At 38.8% G+C, this 18,036-nt stretch overlaps 1 protein-coding gene across 1 annotated transcript in view; it reads right to left on the bottom strand.

Annotated features, from left to right (window-relative positions):
* Positions 1–18,036, bottom strand: part of LOC123595659 (ankyrin repeat domain-containing protein 26-like) — a gene marked incomplete at its 3' end in the record, with an annotated part of 196,793 nt that overhangs the window by 7,967 nt on the left and 170,790 nt on the right. The window contains exons 23-29 of the mRNA XM_045473343.1: positions 16,668–16,814; positions 12,443–12,513; positions 12,019–12,112; positions 7,826–7,896; positions 7,402–7,495; positions 3,000–3,052; positions 2,562–2,655 (exon numbers count right to left, since the gene is read on the bottom strand). Coding sequence (XP_045329299.1) covers positions 2,562–2,655; positions 3,000–3,052; positions 7,402–7,495; positions 7,826–7,896; positions 12,019–12,112; positions 12,443–12,513; positions 16,668–16,814 — 624 coding nt within the window. The remainder of the gene's footprint in view (positions 1–2,561; positions 2,656–2,999; positions 3,053–7,401; positions 7,496–7,825; positions 7,897–12,018; positions 12,113–12,442; positions 12,514–16,667; positions 16,815–18,036) is intronic.

The raw sequence follows: 18,036 nt of genomic DNA, 5'->3' as shown, positions 1-18,036 counted from the left end.
GAGCTTTTTCCCTGAGATCAGGAACACGACAGGGATGCCCACTCTCACCGCTGTTGTTTAACATAGTGCTGGAAGTTCTAGCATCAGCAATCAAACAACAAAAGGAAATCAAAGGCATCAAAATTGGCAAAGATGAAGTCAAGCTTTCGCTCTTTGCAGATGACATGATATTATACATGGAAAATCCGATAGACTCCACCAAAAGTCTGCTAGAATTGATACAGGAATTCAGCAAAGTCGCAGGATACAAAATCAATGTACAGAAATCAGTTGCATTCTTATACACTAACAATGAAGCAACAGAAAGACAAATAAAGAAACTGATCCCATTCACAATTGCACCAAGAAGCATAAAATACCTAGGAATAAATCTAACCAAAGATGTAAAGGATCTGTATGCTGAAAACTATAGAAAGCTCATGAAGGTAATTGAAGAAGATTTAAATAAATGGAAAGACATTCCCTGCTCATGGATTGGAAAAATAAATATTGTCAAAATGTCAATACTACCCAAAGCTATCTACACATTCAATGCAATCCCAATCAAAATTGCACCAGCATTCTTCTCGAAACTAGAACAAGCAATCCTAAAATTCATATGGAACCACAAAAGGCCCCGAATAGCCAAAGGAATTTTGAAGAAGAAGACCAAAGCAGGAGGCATCACAATCCCAGACTTTAGCCTCTACTACAAAGCTGTCATCATCAAGACAGCATGGTATTGGCACAAAAACAGACACATAGACCAATGGAATAGAATAGAAACCCCAGAACTAGACCCACAAACGTATGGCCTACTCATCTTTGACAAAGCAGGAAAGAACATCCAATGGAAAAAAGACAGCCTCTTTAACAAATGGTGCTGGGAGAACTGGACAGCAACATGCAGAAGGTTGAAACTAGACCACTTTCTCACACCATTCACAAAAATAAACTCAAAATGGATAAAGGACCTGAATGTGAGACAGGAAACCATCAAAACCTTAGAGGAGAAAGCAGGAAAAGACCTCTCTGACCTCAGCCGTAGCAATCTCTTACTCGACACATCCCCAAAGGCAAGGGAATTAAAAGCAAACGTGAATTACTGGGACCTTATGAAGATAAAAAGCTTCTGCACAGCAAAGGAAACAACCAACAAAACTAAAAGGCAACCAACGGAATGGGAAAAGATATTTGCAAATGACATATCGGACAAAGGGCTAGTATCCAGAATCTATAAAGAGCTCACCAAACTCCACACCCGAAAAACAAATAACCCAGTGAAGAAATGGGCAGAAAACATGAATAGACACTTCTCTAAAGAAGACATCCGGATGGCCAACAGGCACATGAAAAGATGTTCAACGTTGCTCCTTATCAGGGAAATACAAATCAAAACCACACTCAGGTATCACCTCACGCCAGTCAGAGTGGCCAAAATGAACAAATCAGGAGACTATAGATGCTGGCGAGGATGTGGAGAAACGGGAACCCTCTTGCACTGTTGGTGGGAATGCAAATTGGTGCAGCCGCTCTGGAAAGCAGTGTGGAGGTTCCTCAGAAAATTTAAAATAGACCTACCCTATGACCCAGCAATAGCACTGCTAGGAATTTATCCAAGGGATACAGGAGTACTGAAGCATAGGGGCACTTGTACCCCAATGTTCATAGCAGCACTCTCAACAATAGCCAAATTATGGAAAGAGCCTAAATGTCCATCAACTGATGAATGGATAAAGAAATTGTGGTTTATATACACAATGAAATACTACGTGGCAATGAGAAAAAATGAAATATGGCCTTTTGTAGCAACGTGGATGGAACTGGAGAGTGTGATGCTAAGTGAAATAAGCCATACAGAGAAAGACAGATACCATATGGTTTCACTCTTATGTGGATCCTGAGAAACGTAACAGGAACCCATGGGGGAGGGGGAGGAAAAAAGAAAAAAGAAAAAAAAAAGAGGTTAGAGTGGGAGAGAGCCAAAGCATAAGAGACTGTTAAAAACTGAGAACAAACTGAGGGTTGTTGGGGGGTGGGAGGGAGGAGAGGGTGGGTGATGGGTATTGAGGAGGGCACCTTTTGGGATGAGCACTGGGTGTTTTATGGAAACCAATTTGACAATAAATTTCATATATTATAAAAAAAAAAAAAACATTTGAGCACCAGTACAATAATACAGTGTATAAATAAAAAGATTTAAGTTAAAAAAAAAAAAAAAAGAAACACGCTGAAAAATATTAGCAGGGACTCTCACACATCTGTATGCCAACGTTCACGGCCGCATTATTAACAGTAGCCAAATGGTGGACTAAACCAAACGCTCACTGTGGTATATATAAAAATGTTGCTTTTTTAGACACTCACAATGTTTTTATGAAAATCTCACTATAAAGGTCATTATGAGTTCAATCAACTTCATCTCTATCGAAGAATTCCATCGCTAATAGCAAATAGCAACAATATCAACCAAATATTTGGATCAGTGGGCCTTTCCATGTGATCCAAAACATTCTTATGTACCAGTACTAGTGAAATACGGATTCCTTTTCAGTAGGACAGACATTTAGAGACGGACTTACGAAACTTGTCTTTAACAAGTTGCTCTGAAGATCTTGAATTTGGGCCGCTTGATGTTTGATGGTTTCTTCCTGTCTGGCATTTTGCAATTCTAGCCTAAAATGCAGATCTTAAGATAATTATTCTCACACATAAATGTAAAACAATACCATATAATATCTGAACAAATGAGGGTCTTACAGAAATTCTTTAAATTGTATCAAGAGGAAGATTTGGGAATTGTGTCATTTTTCTCGTGTTTTGTGGATAAGGTGCAAAATTGAGATATAATATCCACAATTTTGCATTTCAAAATAGCTCAAAGCTGGAATTTGTATCCAGGTTAACAATAATATACTGGCATAACAAGTATATTTCTTGTACTACACCGCTTATCTGCTGTATAAATAATCAAGGTATTTTCTGTGAGGTTTAAATTATACTTTTGCATATAATCTTACATCTTCTCCGCATGTCTTATGGCCTCTGCCTCTCGATCCTTTGCTTCTTGCAACTAGAATAAAGAGAAAAAAATAATTTTAACTACTGACAATCTAGTAATACACCATCACCTGTTTTTGTAACCAAATGTTATTTTTTTTTTGACTTAGTGAGGCACAGAGAAAGAGAGAGAAAGAGAACACACAAATGGGGAAGGGAGTCATAGGGAGAGACAGAGATACTAGTAAGCAGGCTCCAAGCTCAGGGTGAAGCCTGATGTCGGTCTCAGTCTCATGACTGGTCTCATGATGTGGCATTTGGGATCATGACATGAGCAGAAATTAAGAGTCAGGACGTTCAACCAACAAAGCCACCCAAGTGCCCTTGTAACTGACTTCTCATTGGACCCAGCCACTCTCCCCTACATGCTGATTGATGGCTACTTTTAGGTCATAACAGCAGGGTGGAGCTGCTACAACACAGACCATGGCCAAAAAGCCAAAAATGTTTCAACATTCTTCCAGAATAGTTTACCAAACTTACTCTCCTACAAAAACATAACGTTGTTAATATTTATAAATTATATATGATCAGATAAACATACAAATGTATCTACTGGTCAAATGGAGGAAATATAGAAAATTACCTTATGGTAAACATTTCTGTTTTCACATTACAAGCACTGCATCAACTATGATTTTAAATATTCACATAGGTGAATGACATTTCTATTCTCGTGATTACGAAACTGAACATGCTATTTTCAGTGACAACGAGATATTTCATGGAAGAGTTTGACAAGCAGTATCCTAGTAGGAGCCAGAAAGCCTGGGTCTGAATTCCCAATTCGGCTGGTTATGAACTCTATGACCTTGAGCACACTACCTAACACTTCCATGTCTCAGTCTCTGCATCTGTAAAATGAAGGTAATGACAGCACCTACTGGGGCACCTGAGTGGCTCAGTCGGTTCAGCGTGTTGCTCTTGATTTCTGCTCAGGACATGATCTCAGGGTCACGTGATTAAGCCCCACATCGGGCTCTACGTGGACAGCAAGGAGCCTTCTTGGAATTCTGTCTCTCTCTGTCTCTGTCTCTCTCCCTCTTTCTCACTCTCCCTACCTTCCCATCCCCACAATCTATCTCTCTCTCACTCTATCTCTCTCTCTCTCTCAAAATAAGGAACCTTAAAAAAGTGATCTCAAAATAAATAATAATAGTATCTACCTAACTGGGATCTTGGTAATATAAATTTAGGAAATAATACATGAACAACTTAGAAGGGTACGTGGCACATAGTCAGCTCTAAGTGTATGCATTTAGCATGTTTACTTTTGCTGTATTTTGCATTCCAATACAATGAGATAGTTTAGGCTGGTGGCATGCCAATACAAGTGGCCCCGTGTACAAATTATACTGAAGTTATTCTTCATATCACTGCAAGTGGCAGCAAATGGGGAGGATGAGGCCCAGAATCTCTCCTCAGTACTTCACACAACTTTCGCCAATGCCACTAGCCAACAGTACTTTTTTTTCCTCTTATAATACTTTTAACTTACATCCTCTCTATACTACTCAGTGGACAATGCTCACAGAGTACAGTACAAATAGCACCGCCTAGACTGAGTAGTAGATGCTTTATATGACCATCAGAGGCAAGGGAAAGCCACTGATATGGAAATAATGAAGTCTTGCTAACCTAAAGTTCCTCAATCATTTCATGCCCATACTGTTTACGTTAGGCTGCTTTAGCAGGTACTCTGGTGAAGACATTAGGACTTTGTGGTAACAGCATATCAGAAAAGCTGTCCCCAGAGCTTTGCAGTTGGTAAAGTGCCACAAATCTGTAAATCCCAGCACTGGCTGCATAAGAAAGAAAGATTTCAATTTCTCCTTTTCTATTAACCATTTGCTTAAGTTTGAAACTTTGTCCATCTATCACACTGCTTCTCCGCTTGCAGTGGAGTCGAACATTCTTTAATGTATCATCTCATCCACAGATTCAAGTTTTCTTCACTTATTTCCTTCTTTTACACTAAAATCTAACTTTCACTCCAATCATTCCACTAAGAAAATTTGAGGGTCATAAAGGACCTTTTTTTTAAAATTTTTTTTCAACGTTTATTTATTTTTGGGACAGAGAGAGACAGAGCATGAACGGGGGAGGGGCAGAGAGAGAGGGAGACACAGAATCGGAAACAGGCTCCAGGCTCTGAGCCATCAGCCCAGAGCCTGACGCGGGGCTCAAACTCACGGACCGCGAGATCGTGACCTGGCTGAAGTCGGACGCTTAACCGACTGCACCACCCAGGCGCCCCATAAGGACCTTTTTTTAAAAAAAAATTTTTTTATTAAGGTCTTTATCCTGCTTCCCTTCTCAGCAGCAGCTGAGAAAAATGCCATGCCCTCCCTCTGCACTTCTAACCCCACCTTATTTATGAAGGACGGCAACCCCTGACATTAAATCCTTGCCCCTGGCTCTCTGTGTTTTGAATTGCTCTTAAGGCTTCAAAACCAGATTCTCTAATTCACATTTGCAGCTTTGGCCCTTTTACCTAGGCCATGTGTCCTTTTCGCTCTTCCATCTAGGTGCTCATAGACAACATCCTCAACCGCACACTCAAAAATCATTACTTGACATGAAGTACCTTTGTAGACAGCTAATCGTGTACATTTTATTTGAACTCTTTTCAGTGTTACTTTCAGTGTGTTTTTCTTCTTGAATCTTAGGGGACACCCTTACCCTTAGGATGCTGACCAGCATACTTTGGCTCACTTTTCTTTATAACACGACATTTATCACAAGGGCTGGATGATCACTGGTTTGCCTTTGTTTCCTTTGGAGTAATTTCTTAGTCCATAGAGATTTCAACTTATGGAAGTCTTCTGAAGTTCCTTTCAGATGTATACTTGACTAAATTGTTAGGAAGGTTAAGTTGGCTAGAGCTACCTCTTCTTCCCAATCCAGATTCTTCACCTCAAAATTGTGTGCATCAAATGTCTTCACCCAGGTAGCCCCTGGTTTGGGGATTCAGGAGATAAGGACCTTCTAGAGAAGTCAGAGCTATGGACTGAGTTGGCCGAATGCAATCTTAAGTTTTTGATTCACAGAGAAGACCTTAAAGTGGCAGGTAATTTCATGCCATAACCCTAATTCCTTTCTATAGAGATGTACAGAAAATCCCTCGTTATTCTTTAATAAGCTTCATCAATTTCGGATATCCTTACAAATTTTAGTTTTTGAGACCTTAAAGATTTCTTCAGGACACAGTAGCAGGACAATGCCTAGCACTCTCATTCATAGAAGACTGCTCAACAGAGTGTCATATTACTCGCATGAAAAGTTCCCTATTACAGTGTGACTCATTAGTAAGACGTATAGAAAAGAAAGTAATTTTTAATGTCCCTTCAGTCATAAGAAGGACCAGTCAACAGAATGTTCTAGTTCCCCTGACGTGTATAGGTGTCAAATGAAACTTACATGTATATTATATAGCTTTTGTGACTGACAGAAACGAGTTAGTCAGTGTATCATCCTCATTGCTCCCACTTAGGATTTACAATGAGAATCCTACAAAGGAGGGTGAGAGTGGGATGACATTAAGTGTTCCACTTGGAAAACAGTTGTGGTTTCACTACATATCTATGAATTAGAATCTTGAATGGCACATTAGTCTTTTCTGAAATTGAATTGTGAAATCTCTGAAAGGCTGATTAACTCAACTGAATGAAAAAAAAAAATGAGTTTCTGAACTTGCAATGGTAGGAGCACTATGTTACTAGGTAAGGCCCTGACAGAGCAGCCATTTCCACTTTTTCACTGGCATTTCTTTTCCTTTACAAAATCCAACAAAGAGAAAACTCTATTCTTTGGGAAGGACGTTTGCATAATGACCTGCTAGTCATTGTTGATGAAGAGAATAAGTGGCAAATTTGTAATTTTAAATTACAACATATCATCATTAAAAGAACTCTTTCTGAAACTCTCACTAAAGGGTTGGGTTTACAACAGAAAGTTAGAATGCAAGATGAAATGATCACTCAAAGACTGGGGACGTTTGAAACACGCTGAAAAATATTAGCAAGGACTCACACATCTGTATGCCAATGTTCACAACACCTTTATATACAATAGCCAAAAGGAGGACTAAACCAAATGCTCACTGTGGTATATATAAAATGTTGCTCTTCTTAGATTCTCACAATATTTTTATTTAAATCTCACCACAAACATCATCACTTTATGAATTCAATCTACATCACCTATATAGAAGAATTACATCACTAGTAGCAAGCAGGAACAATATCAACCAAATATTTTGATCACTGAAATTTTCCATATGATCCAAAACATTCTTATGTACTTCTACTAGTGACATAAGGATTCCTTTTCAGTAGGACAGTCATTAAGAGATCGACTTACCAAACTTGCCTTTAGCAAGTTGCTCTGAAGATCTTGAATTTGGGCCCCTTGATGTTTTATGGTTTCTTCTTGCCTGGCATTTTTAACCTTCAGCCTAAAATGCAGATCTTAAGATAATTATTCTCACACATAATTTTAAAACTGTATCGTGTAATTTCTGAACAAGTGAGGGTATTACAGAAATTCTTAAAATTGTATCAAGAGGATGATTTGGCAATTGTGCCAATTTTCTCGTTGTGTTTTGTGGTAATGGTGCAAAATTGAGAGATAAGATGCCAAAATTTTGCATTTCAAAATAGCTCAAGGCTGGAATTTGTATCCAGCTTAACAATGATATACTCGCATAACTAATACATTTCTCATAGTACACTGCTTATCTGCTTTATAAATAAACAAGCTATTTTCTAAGAGGTTTAAATTATACTTTAGCATATGATCTTTAATCTTCTCAGCGTATCTTACGGCCTCTGCATGTCGTTCCTGTGCTTCTTGTAACTAAAATAAAGAAAAAATAATAATTTTAAATACTGCCAATCTAGTTGAACACCATCACCTATTTCTGTAAGTAAATGTTTTTGTTCTTTGTTTTTTTGTACTTGAAAGAGAGACAGAGAGGGAGAGAGCACACACAAGTGGGAAGGGAGTCAGAGGGAGAGACAGAGAAAAAGTTAAGCAGGCTGCAAGCTCAGGGCGAAGCCTGATGTGGGGCTTGGTCTCATGACCGGTCTCATGATGTGGGGTTTGGGATCATGACCTGAGTGGAAATGAAGAGTCAGGACGCTCAACCAACTAAGCCGCCTAAGCACCCCTGTAACTAAAATCTTATTGGACCCAGCCACACTCTCCTCTACATGCTGATTGATGGCTACTTTTAGGTCATAACAAAAGAGCTCAGCTTCTACAACAGAGACTATGGCCTACAAAGCCAAAAACATTTCAATACTGGTACAGAATAGTTTACCAATCTTACTCTCCTACAAAAACATAACGTTGTTAATATTTTTAAATTATATATGATCAGATAAACATACAAATGTATCTACTGGTCAAATGGAGGAAATATAGGAAATTACCTTATGGTAAACATTTCTGTTTTCATATTCCAAGCACCATATCAACTATGATTTTCAAAATTCACATAGGTGAGTGACACTGCTGTTCTCTTGATTATGAAACTGAACATGCTGTTTTCAGTGACATCGAGATATTTCATGGAAGAGTTTGACAAGCAGTATCCTAGTAGGAGCCAGAAAGCCTGGGTCTGAATTCCCAATTCTGCTGGTTATGAGCTGTATGACCTTAAGCACACTACCTAAAACTTCCGTGTCTCAGTCTCTGCATCTGTAAAATGAAAGTAATAACAGCACCTACTGGGCTACCTAGGTGGTTCAGTCGGGTCAGCGTCTGGCTCTTGATTTTGGCTCAGGACATGATCTCAGGGTCACGTGATTGAGCCCCACATCCAGCTCTGGGTGGATAGCGAGGAGCCTGCTTGGCATTCTCTCTCTCTCTCCCTCCCTCTCTCTCTCTCCCTACCTGCTCTTCCCACAATCTCTCTCTCTCTCTCTCTCTCTCTCTCTCTCTCTCTCTCTCCCTCTCTCAAAATGAAGAATCATATAAAAGTGATCTGAAACATAAATAATAATAGGATTTACCTCACTGGGATCTTGGGAATATAAAATTAGGAAATAATATATGAACAACTTAGAAGGGTACATGGCACATAGCTCTAAGTGTATGCATTTAGCATGATTACTTTTGCTGTATTTTGCATTCCAATACAATGAGATAGTTAAGGCAGGTGGCATGCCAATACAAGTGGTCCCCTTTACGAATTATACTGAAGTCATTCTTCATACCACCGCAAGTGGCAGCAAATGGGGAGCATGAGGCCCAGAATCTCTCCTCAGTACTTCACACAACTTTCGCCAATGCCACTAGCAAACAGTACTTTTTTTCCCCACTTATAATACTTTTAACAAACTCCCTCTCTATACTACTCAGTGGACAATACTCATGGACTACGGTACAAATAGCACCTCTTAGATTGAGTAATAGATGCTTTACATCACCATCAGAGGCAAGGGAAAGCCACTGACATGGAAATAAATGAGCCTTGCTACACCAAAGTTCCTCAATCATTTCATGTCCATACTGTTTACATTTGGCTGCTTTAGTGGGTACTCTGATGAGGAGATTAAGGCTTTGTGGTAACAACATATCAGAAAAGCTGGCCCCAGAGCTTTGCAGTTAGTAAAGTGCTACAAATCTGTAAATCCCAGCACTGGCTGCATAAGGAAAAAAGATTTCAATTTCTCCTTTTCTAGTAACCATTTGCTTAACTTTTGAAGCTTTGTCCACCTATCACGCTGCTTCTCCCCTTGCAGTGGACTCAAGCATTCTTTAATGTATCGTCTCATCCACAGAATCAACTTTTCTTTACTTATATCCTTCTTTTACACTAAACTCTAACTTTCACTCCTATTATTCCACTAAGACATTTTGAGGGTCATCAAGAACCTCTTTTTTTTTTTTTTTTTTATTAACGTCTGTATCCTGGTTCACTTTTCAGCAGCAGCTGAGAAAAATGACCATGCCCTCCCTCTGCTCTTTTAACCACACTGTAATTCTGAAGGACAGCAACCCCTGACATTAAGTCCTTGCCCCTTGCTATCTGTGTTTTGAATTGCTCTTCAGGCTTCGAAACCAGATTCTCTAATTCACATTTCCAGCTTTGGCCCCTTTACCTAGTCCATGTGTCCTTTTCGCTCTTCCATCTAGATGCTCATAGACAACATCCTCAGCCACACACTCAAAAATAATTACTTGACATGAAGTACCTTTGTAGACAGCTAATCGTGTACATTTTATTTGGACTCTTTTCAGTGTTACTTTGAGTGTGTTTTTCTCATTGAGTCTTATGGGGCACCCTTACTCTTAGAATGCTGACCAGCATACTTTGTCTCACTTTTCTTTATAACACGACATTTATCACAAGGGCTGGATGATCACTGGTTTGCCTTTGTTTCCTTTGGAGTAATTTCTTAGTCCATAGAGATTTCAACTTATGGAAGTCTTCTGAAGTTCCTTTCAGATGTATACTTGACTAAATTGTTAGGAAGGTTAAGTTGGCTAGAGCTACCTCTTCTTCCCAATCCAGATTCTTCACCTCAAAATTGTGTGCATCAAATGTCTTCACCCAGGTAGCCCCTGGTTTGGGGATTCAGGAGATAAGGACCTTCTAGAGAAGTCAGAGCTATGGACTGAGTTGGCTGACAGCTATCTAAGTTCCCCCCCCCCCCACAGGGAACACCTTAAAGTGGCAGGTAATTTCATGCCATAACCCTAATTCCTTTCTATAGGTATCTACACTAAATCCCTCATTATTCTTTAATAAACTTCATCAGTTTAGGATATTCTTACAAATTTTAGTTTTTGAGACCTTAAAGATTTCTTCAGGACACAGTAGCAGGACAATGCCTCGCACTCTCATTCATAGAAGACTGATCAACTGAGTATCATGTTACTCGCATGAAAAGTTCCCTAATACAATGTGACTCATTAATAAGACGTCTAGAAAAGGAAGTAATTTTCAATGTCTCTTCAGCCACAAAAAGGACCCTTCAACAGAATGTTCTAGTTCCCCTGACGGGTATAGCTGTCTAATGAAACTGGCATGTATATTATATAGCTTTTGTGACTGACAGAAATGAGTTGGTCCGTGTATCTACCTCATTGTTCCCACTTAGGATTTACAATGAGCATCCTCCAAAGGAGGGTGAGAGTTCGAGGACATTAACTGTTCTGCTTGGAAAACAGTTGGGGTTTCACTACATAGCAATAAATGAGAATCCTGAATGGCACATTAGTCTTTTCTGAGATTGAATTGTGAAATCTCTGAAAGTCTGACTAACTGAAGTGAATGGAAAAAAAAAATGAGTCTGAACTTGCAATGGTAGGAGCACTATGTTACTAGGTAAGGCCCGGACAGAGCAGCCATTTCTCCTTTTTCACTGGCATTTCTTTTCCTTTACAAAATCCAACAAGGAGAAAAGTCCATTCCTTTGAGAAGGACGTTTGCATAAAGATCTGCCGGTCATTGTTAATGAAGATAATAAATTGCAAACTTGTAATTACAAATTACAACAAATCATCATTAAAATAACCCGTTCTCAAACTCTCACTGAAGGGATGAGATTACAAGAGAATGTCAGAATTCAAGATCAAATGACCACTCAAAGATTGGGGACGTTTGAAACACGCTGAAAAATATTAGCAGGGACTCACACATCTGTATGCCAACGTTCACAGCCACATTAACAGTAGCCAAAGGTGGACTAAAACAAATGCTCAATGTGGTTTATATAAAATGTTGCTTTTTTTTTTTTGATTCTCACAATGTTTTTATGAAAATCTCACTATAAAGGTCATTACTTTATGAGTTCAATCAACTTCATCTCTATCGAAGAATTCCATCGCTAATAGCAAATAGCAACAATATCAACCAAATATTTGGATCAGTGGGCCTTTCCATGTGATCCAAAACATTCTTATGTACTACTACTAGTGAAATACGGATTCCTTTTCAGTAGGACAGACATTAAGAGATCGACTTACCAATCTTGTCTTTATCACGTTGCTCTCAAGATCTTGAATCTGGGCCGCTTGATGTTTGATGGTTGCTTCTTGCATGGCATTTTTAACCTGTAGCCTAAAATGCAGATCTTAAGATAATTATTCTCACACATAAATTTAAAACAACATCACATACTTTCTGAACAAATGAGGGTATTATAGAAATTCTTAAAATTTTGTCAAGAGGAAGATTTGGGAATTGTGCGATTTTTCTCATCGTGTTTTGTGGATAAGGTGCAAAATTGAGAGATAATATGCCACAATTCTGCATTTAAAAATAGCTCAAAGCTGGAATTTGTATCCAGATTAACAATGATATACTGGCATAACTAGTACCTTTCCCATACTACACTGTTTATCTGCTTTATAAATAAACAAGTTATTTTATGTGAGGTTTAAATTATACTTTTGCACATGATCTTTTATCTCCTCAGCATATCTTACGGCCTCTGCATGTCGTTCCTGTTCTTCTTGCAACTAAAATAGAGAAAAAAATAATTTTAACCACTGAAAATCTAGTAGAACACTATCATCTGTTTCTGTAACTATTTTTTTTTACTTGAGAGAGAGATAGAGAGAGAGACAGAGAGAGCATGCAGAAGTGGGGAAAAGAGACAGAGGGAGAAGACAAAGAAAATGGTGAGCAGGCTGCAAGCTCAGGGCGAAGCCTGATGTGGGGCTCGGTCTCATGACCGGTCTCATGATGTGGGATTTGGGATCATGACCTGGGTGGAAATTAAGAGTCAGGTCCTCAGCCAACTGACCCGCCCAAGTGCCGCTGTAAGTAAAATATTTTTGGAGCCAGCCACTCTCTCCTCTACATGCTGACTGAAGGCTACTTTGAGGTCATAACAAAAGAGTTCAGCTTCTACCACAGAGACTATGGCCTACAAAGATGAAATGTTTCAATACTCTAACAGAATAGTTTACCAACCTTAGTCTCCTACAAAAACATAACATTGTTAATATTTTAAAATTATATATGATCACATAAATGTACAAATGTATCTATTGGTCAAATGGAGGAAATATAAGAATTTACCTTATGGTAAACATTTCTATTTTCATATTCCAAGGACCACATCAACTATGATTTTACATATTCACATAGGTGAATGACGTTGCTATTCTCATGATTATAAAACTGAACATGCTGTTTTCAGTGACAAGATATTTCATGGAAGAATTTGAGAAGTAATATCCTAGTAGGGGCCATAATGCCTGGGTCTGATTTCCCAGTTCTGCTCATTATGAGCTGTATGACCTTGAGCACACTACCTAAAACTTCCATGTCTCAATCTCTGCATCTGTAAAATGAAGGTAATAATAGCACCTACTGGGGCACCTGAGTGGCTCAGTCGGTTCAGTGTCTGGCTCTTGATTTCAGCTCAGGACATGATCACAGGGTCATGTAATTGAGCCCCACATCGAGCTCTGCATGGACAGTGAGGAGCCTGCTTGGGATTCTCTCTCTCTCTCTCTCCCTTTTTCTCTCTCTCCCTACACGCCTTCCCCACATTCTCTTTGTCTCTCTGTCTCTCTGTCTCTCTCAAAACAAAGGACCTTAAAAAAAATGATCTCAAAATAAATAATAGTATCTGCCCCACTGAGATGTTGGGAAGATTAAATTAGGAAATAATAGATGAACAACTTAGAAGGGTACGTGTCACATAGCTCTAAGTGTCTGCATGTAGCATGATTACTGTTGCTATAGTTTGTGTTCCAATACAATGTGATAGTTTAGGCAGGTGGCCTGTCAATACAAGTTTTCCCCTATACAAATTATACTGAAGTTATTCTTCATTCCACCGCAAGTGGTAGCAAATGGGGAGCATGAGGCCCAGAATATCTCCTCAGTACTTCAAAAAACTTTGCCAATGCCACTAGCCAACAGTACTTTTTTCCACTTATAATCCTTTTAACTTACTTCCTCTCTATACCACTGAGTGGACAATGCTCACAGACTACGGTACAAATAGCACCTCTTTGACCCAGTAGTAGATCCTTTACATGACCATCAGAGGCAAGGGAAAGCCACTGACATGGAAATAAACGAGTCTTGCGAAACTAAAGTTCCTCAATCATTTCATGTCCATACTGTTTACGTTAGGCTGCTTTAGCATGTACTCTGATGAAGAGATTAAGGGTTTGTAGTAAAAGCATATCAGAAAAGCTGTCCCCAGATATTTGCATTGGTAAAGTGCTACAAATCTGTAAATCACACTTCTGGCTGTGTAAGAAAGAAAGACAAATTTAGCATGCTTTTTCATAGTGAGAGGGAAAAAAAAAACTAAACATTTGATTGAACATTTCTCCTCTATTTGATTAAGTGCTTTCATTAATAGTTTCACTTATATAAGTGTGTGTGTGTGTGTGTGTGTGTGTGTGTATAGAGATATACACACATTTTTTAACGTTTATTTTTTATTTATTTATTTTTTTAATTTTTTTTTCAACGTTTATTTATTTTTGGGACAGAGAGAAACAGAGCATGAACGGGGGAGGGGCAGAGAGAGAGGGAGACACAGAATCGGAAACAGGCTCCAGGCTCTGAGCCATCAGCCCAGGGCCCGACGTGGGGCTCGAACTCACGGACCGCGAGATCGTGACCTGGCTGAAGTCGGACGCTTAACCGACTGCGCCACCCAGGCGCCCCTAACGTTTATTTTTTGATACAGAGTATGAGTCTGAGTGGCGCAGAACATGAGGGACACAACGGATCCAATGCAGGCTCTGCTGACAGCAGAAAGCCCGATGCAGGGCTCCATCTCAAGAACATGGAGATCATGACCTGAGCCAAAGGCAGACTCTGATCGGACTGGAGCCAGCCAGGCACCCCTCAATTTAGTATTTCATTTCTTAGCATACATTTAGAATAAAAGCTTTGCTATACCAATGTTTCCAAGAAGAATTTATTGATACGGTATAAAGTACTTAATTTTATCGGAAAAACTGTTAAGTTAAAGTATTTTCAATTTATACAAGGATAAGTACCACACGTATCAAACATTACTATCCCTTAAATTTATACTTAGGAAGACGAAATTACCTGTCATGAAAAAAATAAAAACAATGTCAAATAAAGGACTAAATTGTTCTGCACAGGCTAGATGACAAGTGTCAAGAGAGTTAAAGCTAATGGGAGTTAGAACAGTCAGAGAAAATTCATTGGAAAGGAGACTGTGAGCCAAGTCTGAATAACATAGGTTTACTCAAGAGGAACAGAAACTAAAAAGACAGTAAGGACAACATGAGTAATGGCTGAGAGATGGTGAAATCAACCCAATTAACTCAGAGGATAAAATCTGATGGCAGAGACATTAAAAACGGATATCCACACAAGAACTACGTAAATGTTCATAAGCAGCAGTAATAGGCAAGAAGTGGACACAACCCAAAGGTCCATCAACTGATGAATGAACAAGGGCCTTAGCCCACAATGGAGTACTGTTTGACAATAAAAAGAAATGAAGCACTGATATAAGCTGTAACCAACACAGATGAACCCAGAAAACATTAAGTAAAGCTAGCTAGTCCCAAGGGACCACACGTTGTGTGACTCCATTTATATGAAATATTCACAAGAGGCAACTCCATTGAGAGACCAAGTAGTAGACTGGTGGTTGCCTGAGGCTGGGGGCAACGGGTAAGGGTTTCCTTTCAGGATGAGGAAAACATTCTACTTGATGGCAGTGATGGTTGCACGAGTGTACACAGAGACAGTGAACTGTGCGTGGCAAATGGGTGACTTTTATGGTATGTGTATTGTACCTCAAAATAGCTTTTAAAAAAACCCAATGGCAGGACACAGAGAATGTTCTTAATTCTCGCTTTTGGGCGTCCATACTACACATGATCTGAATATTTCCGTGCTTTGACAATATGTCTAAAAGGCAAAGAAAATGAAAGAAATGCCGAAGTTCAAGTGGTTTGTTAAGTGATCTTTCGGTACAAGTCATCCTGAAATCAATATACATTCTTCTCAAAAGTGAAGATGAGAACTAAGATAATTATCTGAAACATTCCATTAAACATTATCTTCTGATTTGATCCAGCTCGCCTCATCATGGTAATAGAGATATCATTAAAAAACATTGTTTAGTAGGGGACAAAAGTCTCTTGGGGCACCTGGGTGGCTACGTCAGTTAAGCGTCCAATTCTTGCTTTCAGCTCAGGTCATGGTCTCACGGTTCATGAGACTGAGCCTCACATTGGCTCTACACTGACAGCATGGAGCCTGCTTGGGATTCTCTCTCTCTCCTCTCTCTGCCCCTCCCCTGTTAACATGCACGCACACACTCTCTCTCACTTTCTCTCTCAAAATAAATAAACTGTCAAAAAAAATTAAATTAAAGAAAGAACGAAAAAGTCTCTCAATTTCTGTGAGGAAGGATACAAAAGCCTCAACTTTCCTAAAAGTAAGTATTATAAGAAAACAATGTATAACACAAATAGAAGAAGGAGAGGCAGAAGTTTATGAAATAAATGCATTGTAAAGATACTAAAATCATAATAAATTAATATAATGAAAATACCAAAGAAAGCGGTCCATGGAAATTGGTATCCTAAAACACTTTATATTATTTAACTAGCTATAAGCTAGCTGTTGACAGGTTACATTTACTACATACCTGACTTCTGATTTGATCTAATTTCTTCTTGAGATCCCGTGTTTCATCTTCCAGACGAAGATGGGACGTAACCTCTGGGGAAGCCTCTGACATAGACTGTTTCTTCAGAGTATCAGCCAGTTCTTGTTGAAGTTGTCTCACAACTACCTAATAAGACATTTCTGTTACTGATTTTCTAAATCATCTTATTATTAAATTATGTTAATAATAGACAACTCTCACATACGTACTTTGAGAAATATCAACACATACATCAATTCACCGTCTTTGTGTAACACATACACATTCCTGTTCACTGAATTCAGTTAAAGACACAAAAGGTGTTATCTCCCTGCCTCGTTCTGATTTTTTATGGTGTCTCTTTCCAGTCTTAGCACGACAATTTCATCCTGCAACATGTGGTTTTTATGCAACCGATCTTGTGTTTTCTCATGATTATCAGAAAGCTAAGTAAAACCAAGCACATTTTCAGATAGCACTCAATAAAATGGCATTATCATGATTTTCTTTGAAATGAAAATATAATCTATAATTAAACAATGTAAAGGTTGCAGGGGGTGCCAGGGTGGTTCAGTTGGTTGAGTGTCTGACTCTTGATTTTGGCTCAGGGAATGATCTCACATTCTGTGGGTTCAAGCCCTGCATCAGGCTCTGTGCTGACAGGAGCCTGCTCAGGATTATTGCTCTCCCTCTCCCTGCCCCTCCCCTGCTTGCATTCTCTCTCTCTCTCTCTCTCTCTCTCTCTAATGAATAAAGAAACATAAAAAGGAAGGAAGGAAGGAAGGAAAATTACAGTAAGTGAATATCCAACTGGAAAAAAAAGAAAGTTGGCTCCAAATCTCAAATTTTATACAAGCATAAGTTCCCAAAAGTTCAGAACTTTAACTGAAGATAATGAAGGCATGAAAGTAAAAAAGAATTTGTGAGAAAAGTGTTCAGAATCTCAGAATTGGAAAAGCCTTTCTCTGATTTACAACAAACCATAAGGCCTAAAATAAAAGATTAATAAATCTGACTACACTTAAAAATTGAGTTTACAGTAGATATTGAACACAGCGACCCCACAGTAAAATCCTTAGCTCTGCATATACTCGGACAGATTAAATTTCCTAAAATTCTTCTTTCCTGAGAATATTTCATAGGTATCTACTTTGCTACCATTTCTATAGTCAGTTATAAGAATTATATCTATTGATAACTGAAAAATCTAGGCACTGTACTATAATAGAAACACTTCTACATACATCAATGAACTCATTTGGTTATCACAATTCTAGAATGGAGAGATTAAAACGGTGAGCTGCAGGACTCTCCCCAGGTCTTCTCACTCCACAACTAGTGCTCTTGCACCAACCACTGCCACTTCTCT

Source organism: Leopardus geoffroyi (assembly GCF_018350155.1).
Source record: "Leopardus geoffroyi isolate Oge1 chromosome C3 unlocalized genomic scaffold, O.geoffroyi_Oge1_pat1.0 chrC3_random_Un_scaffold_41, whole genome shotgun sequence".
Lineage (NCBI taxonomy): Eukaryota > Metazoa > Chordata > Mammalia > Carnivora > Felidae > Leopardus > Leopardus geoffroyi.
This window is presented reverse-complemented; position numbering and strand designations above follow the sequence as displayed.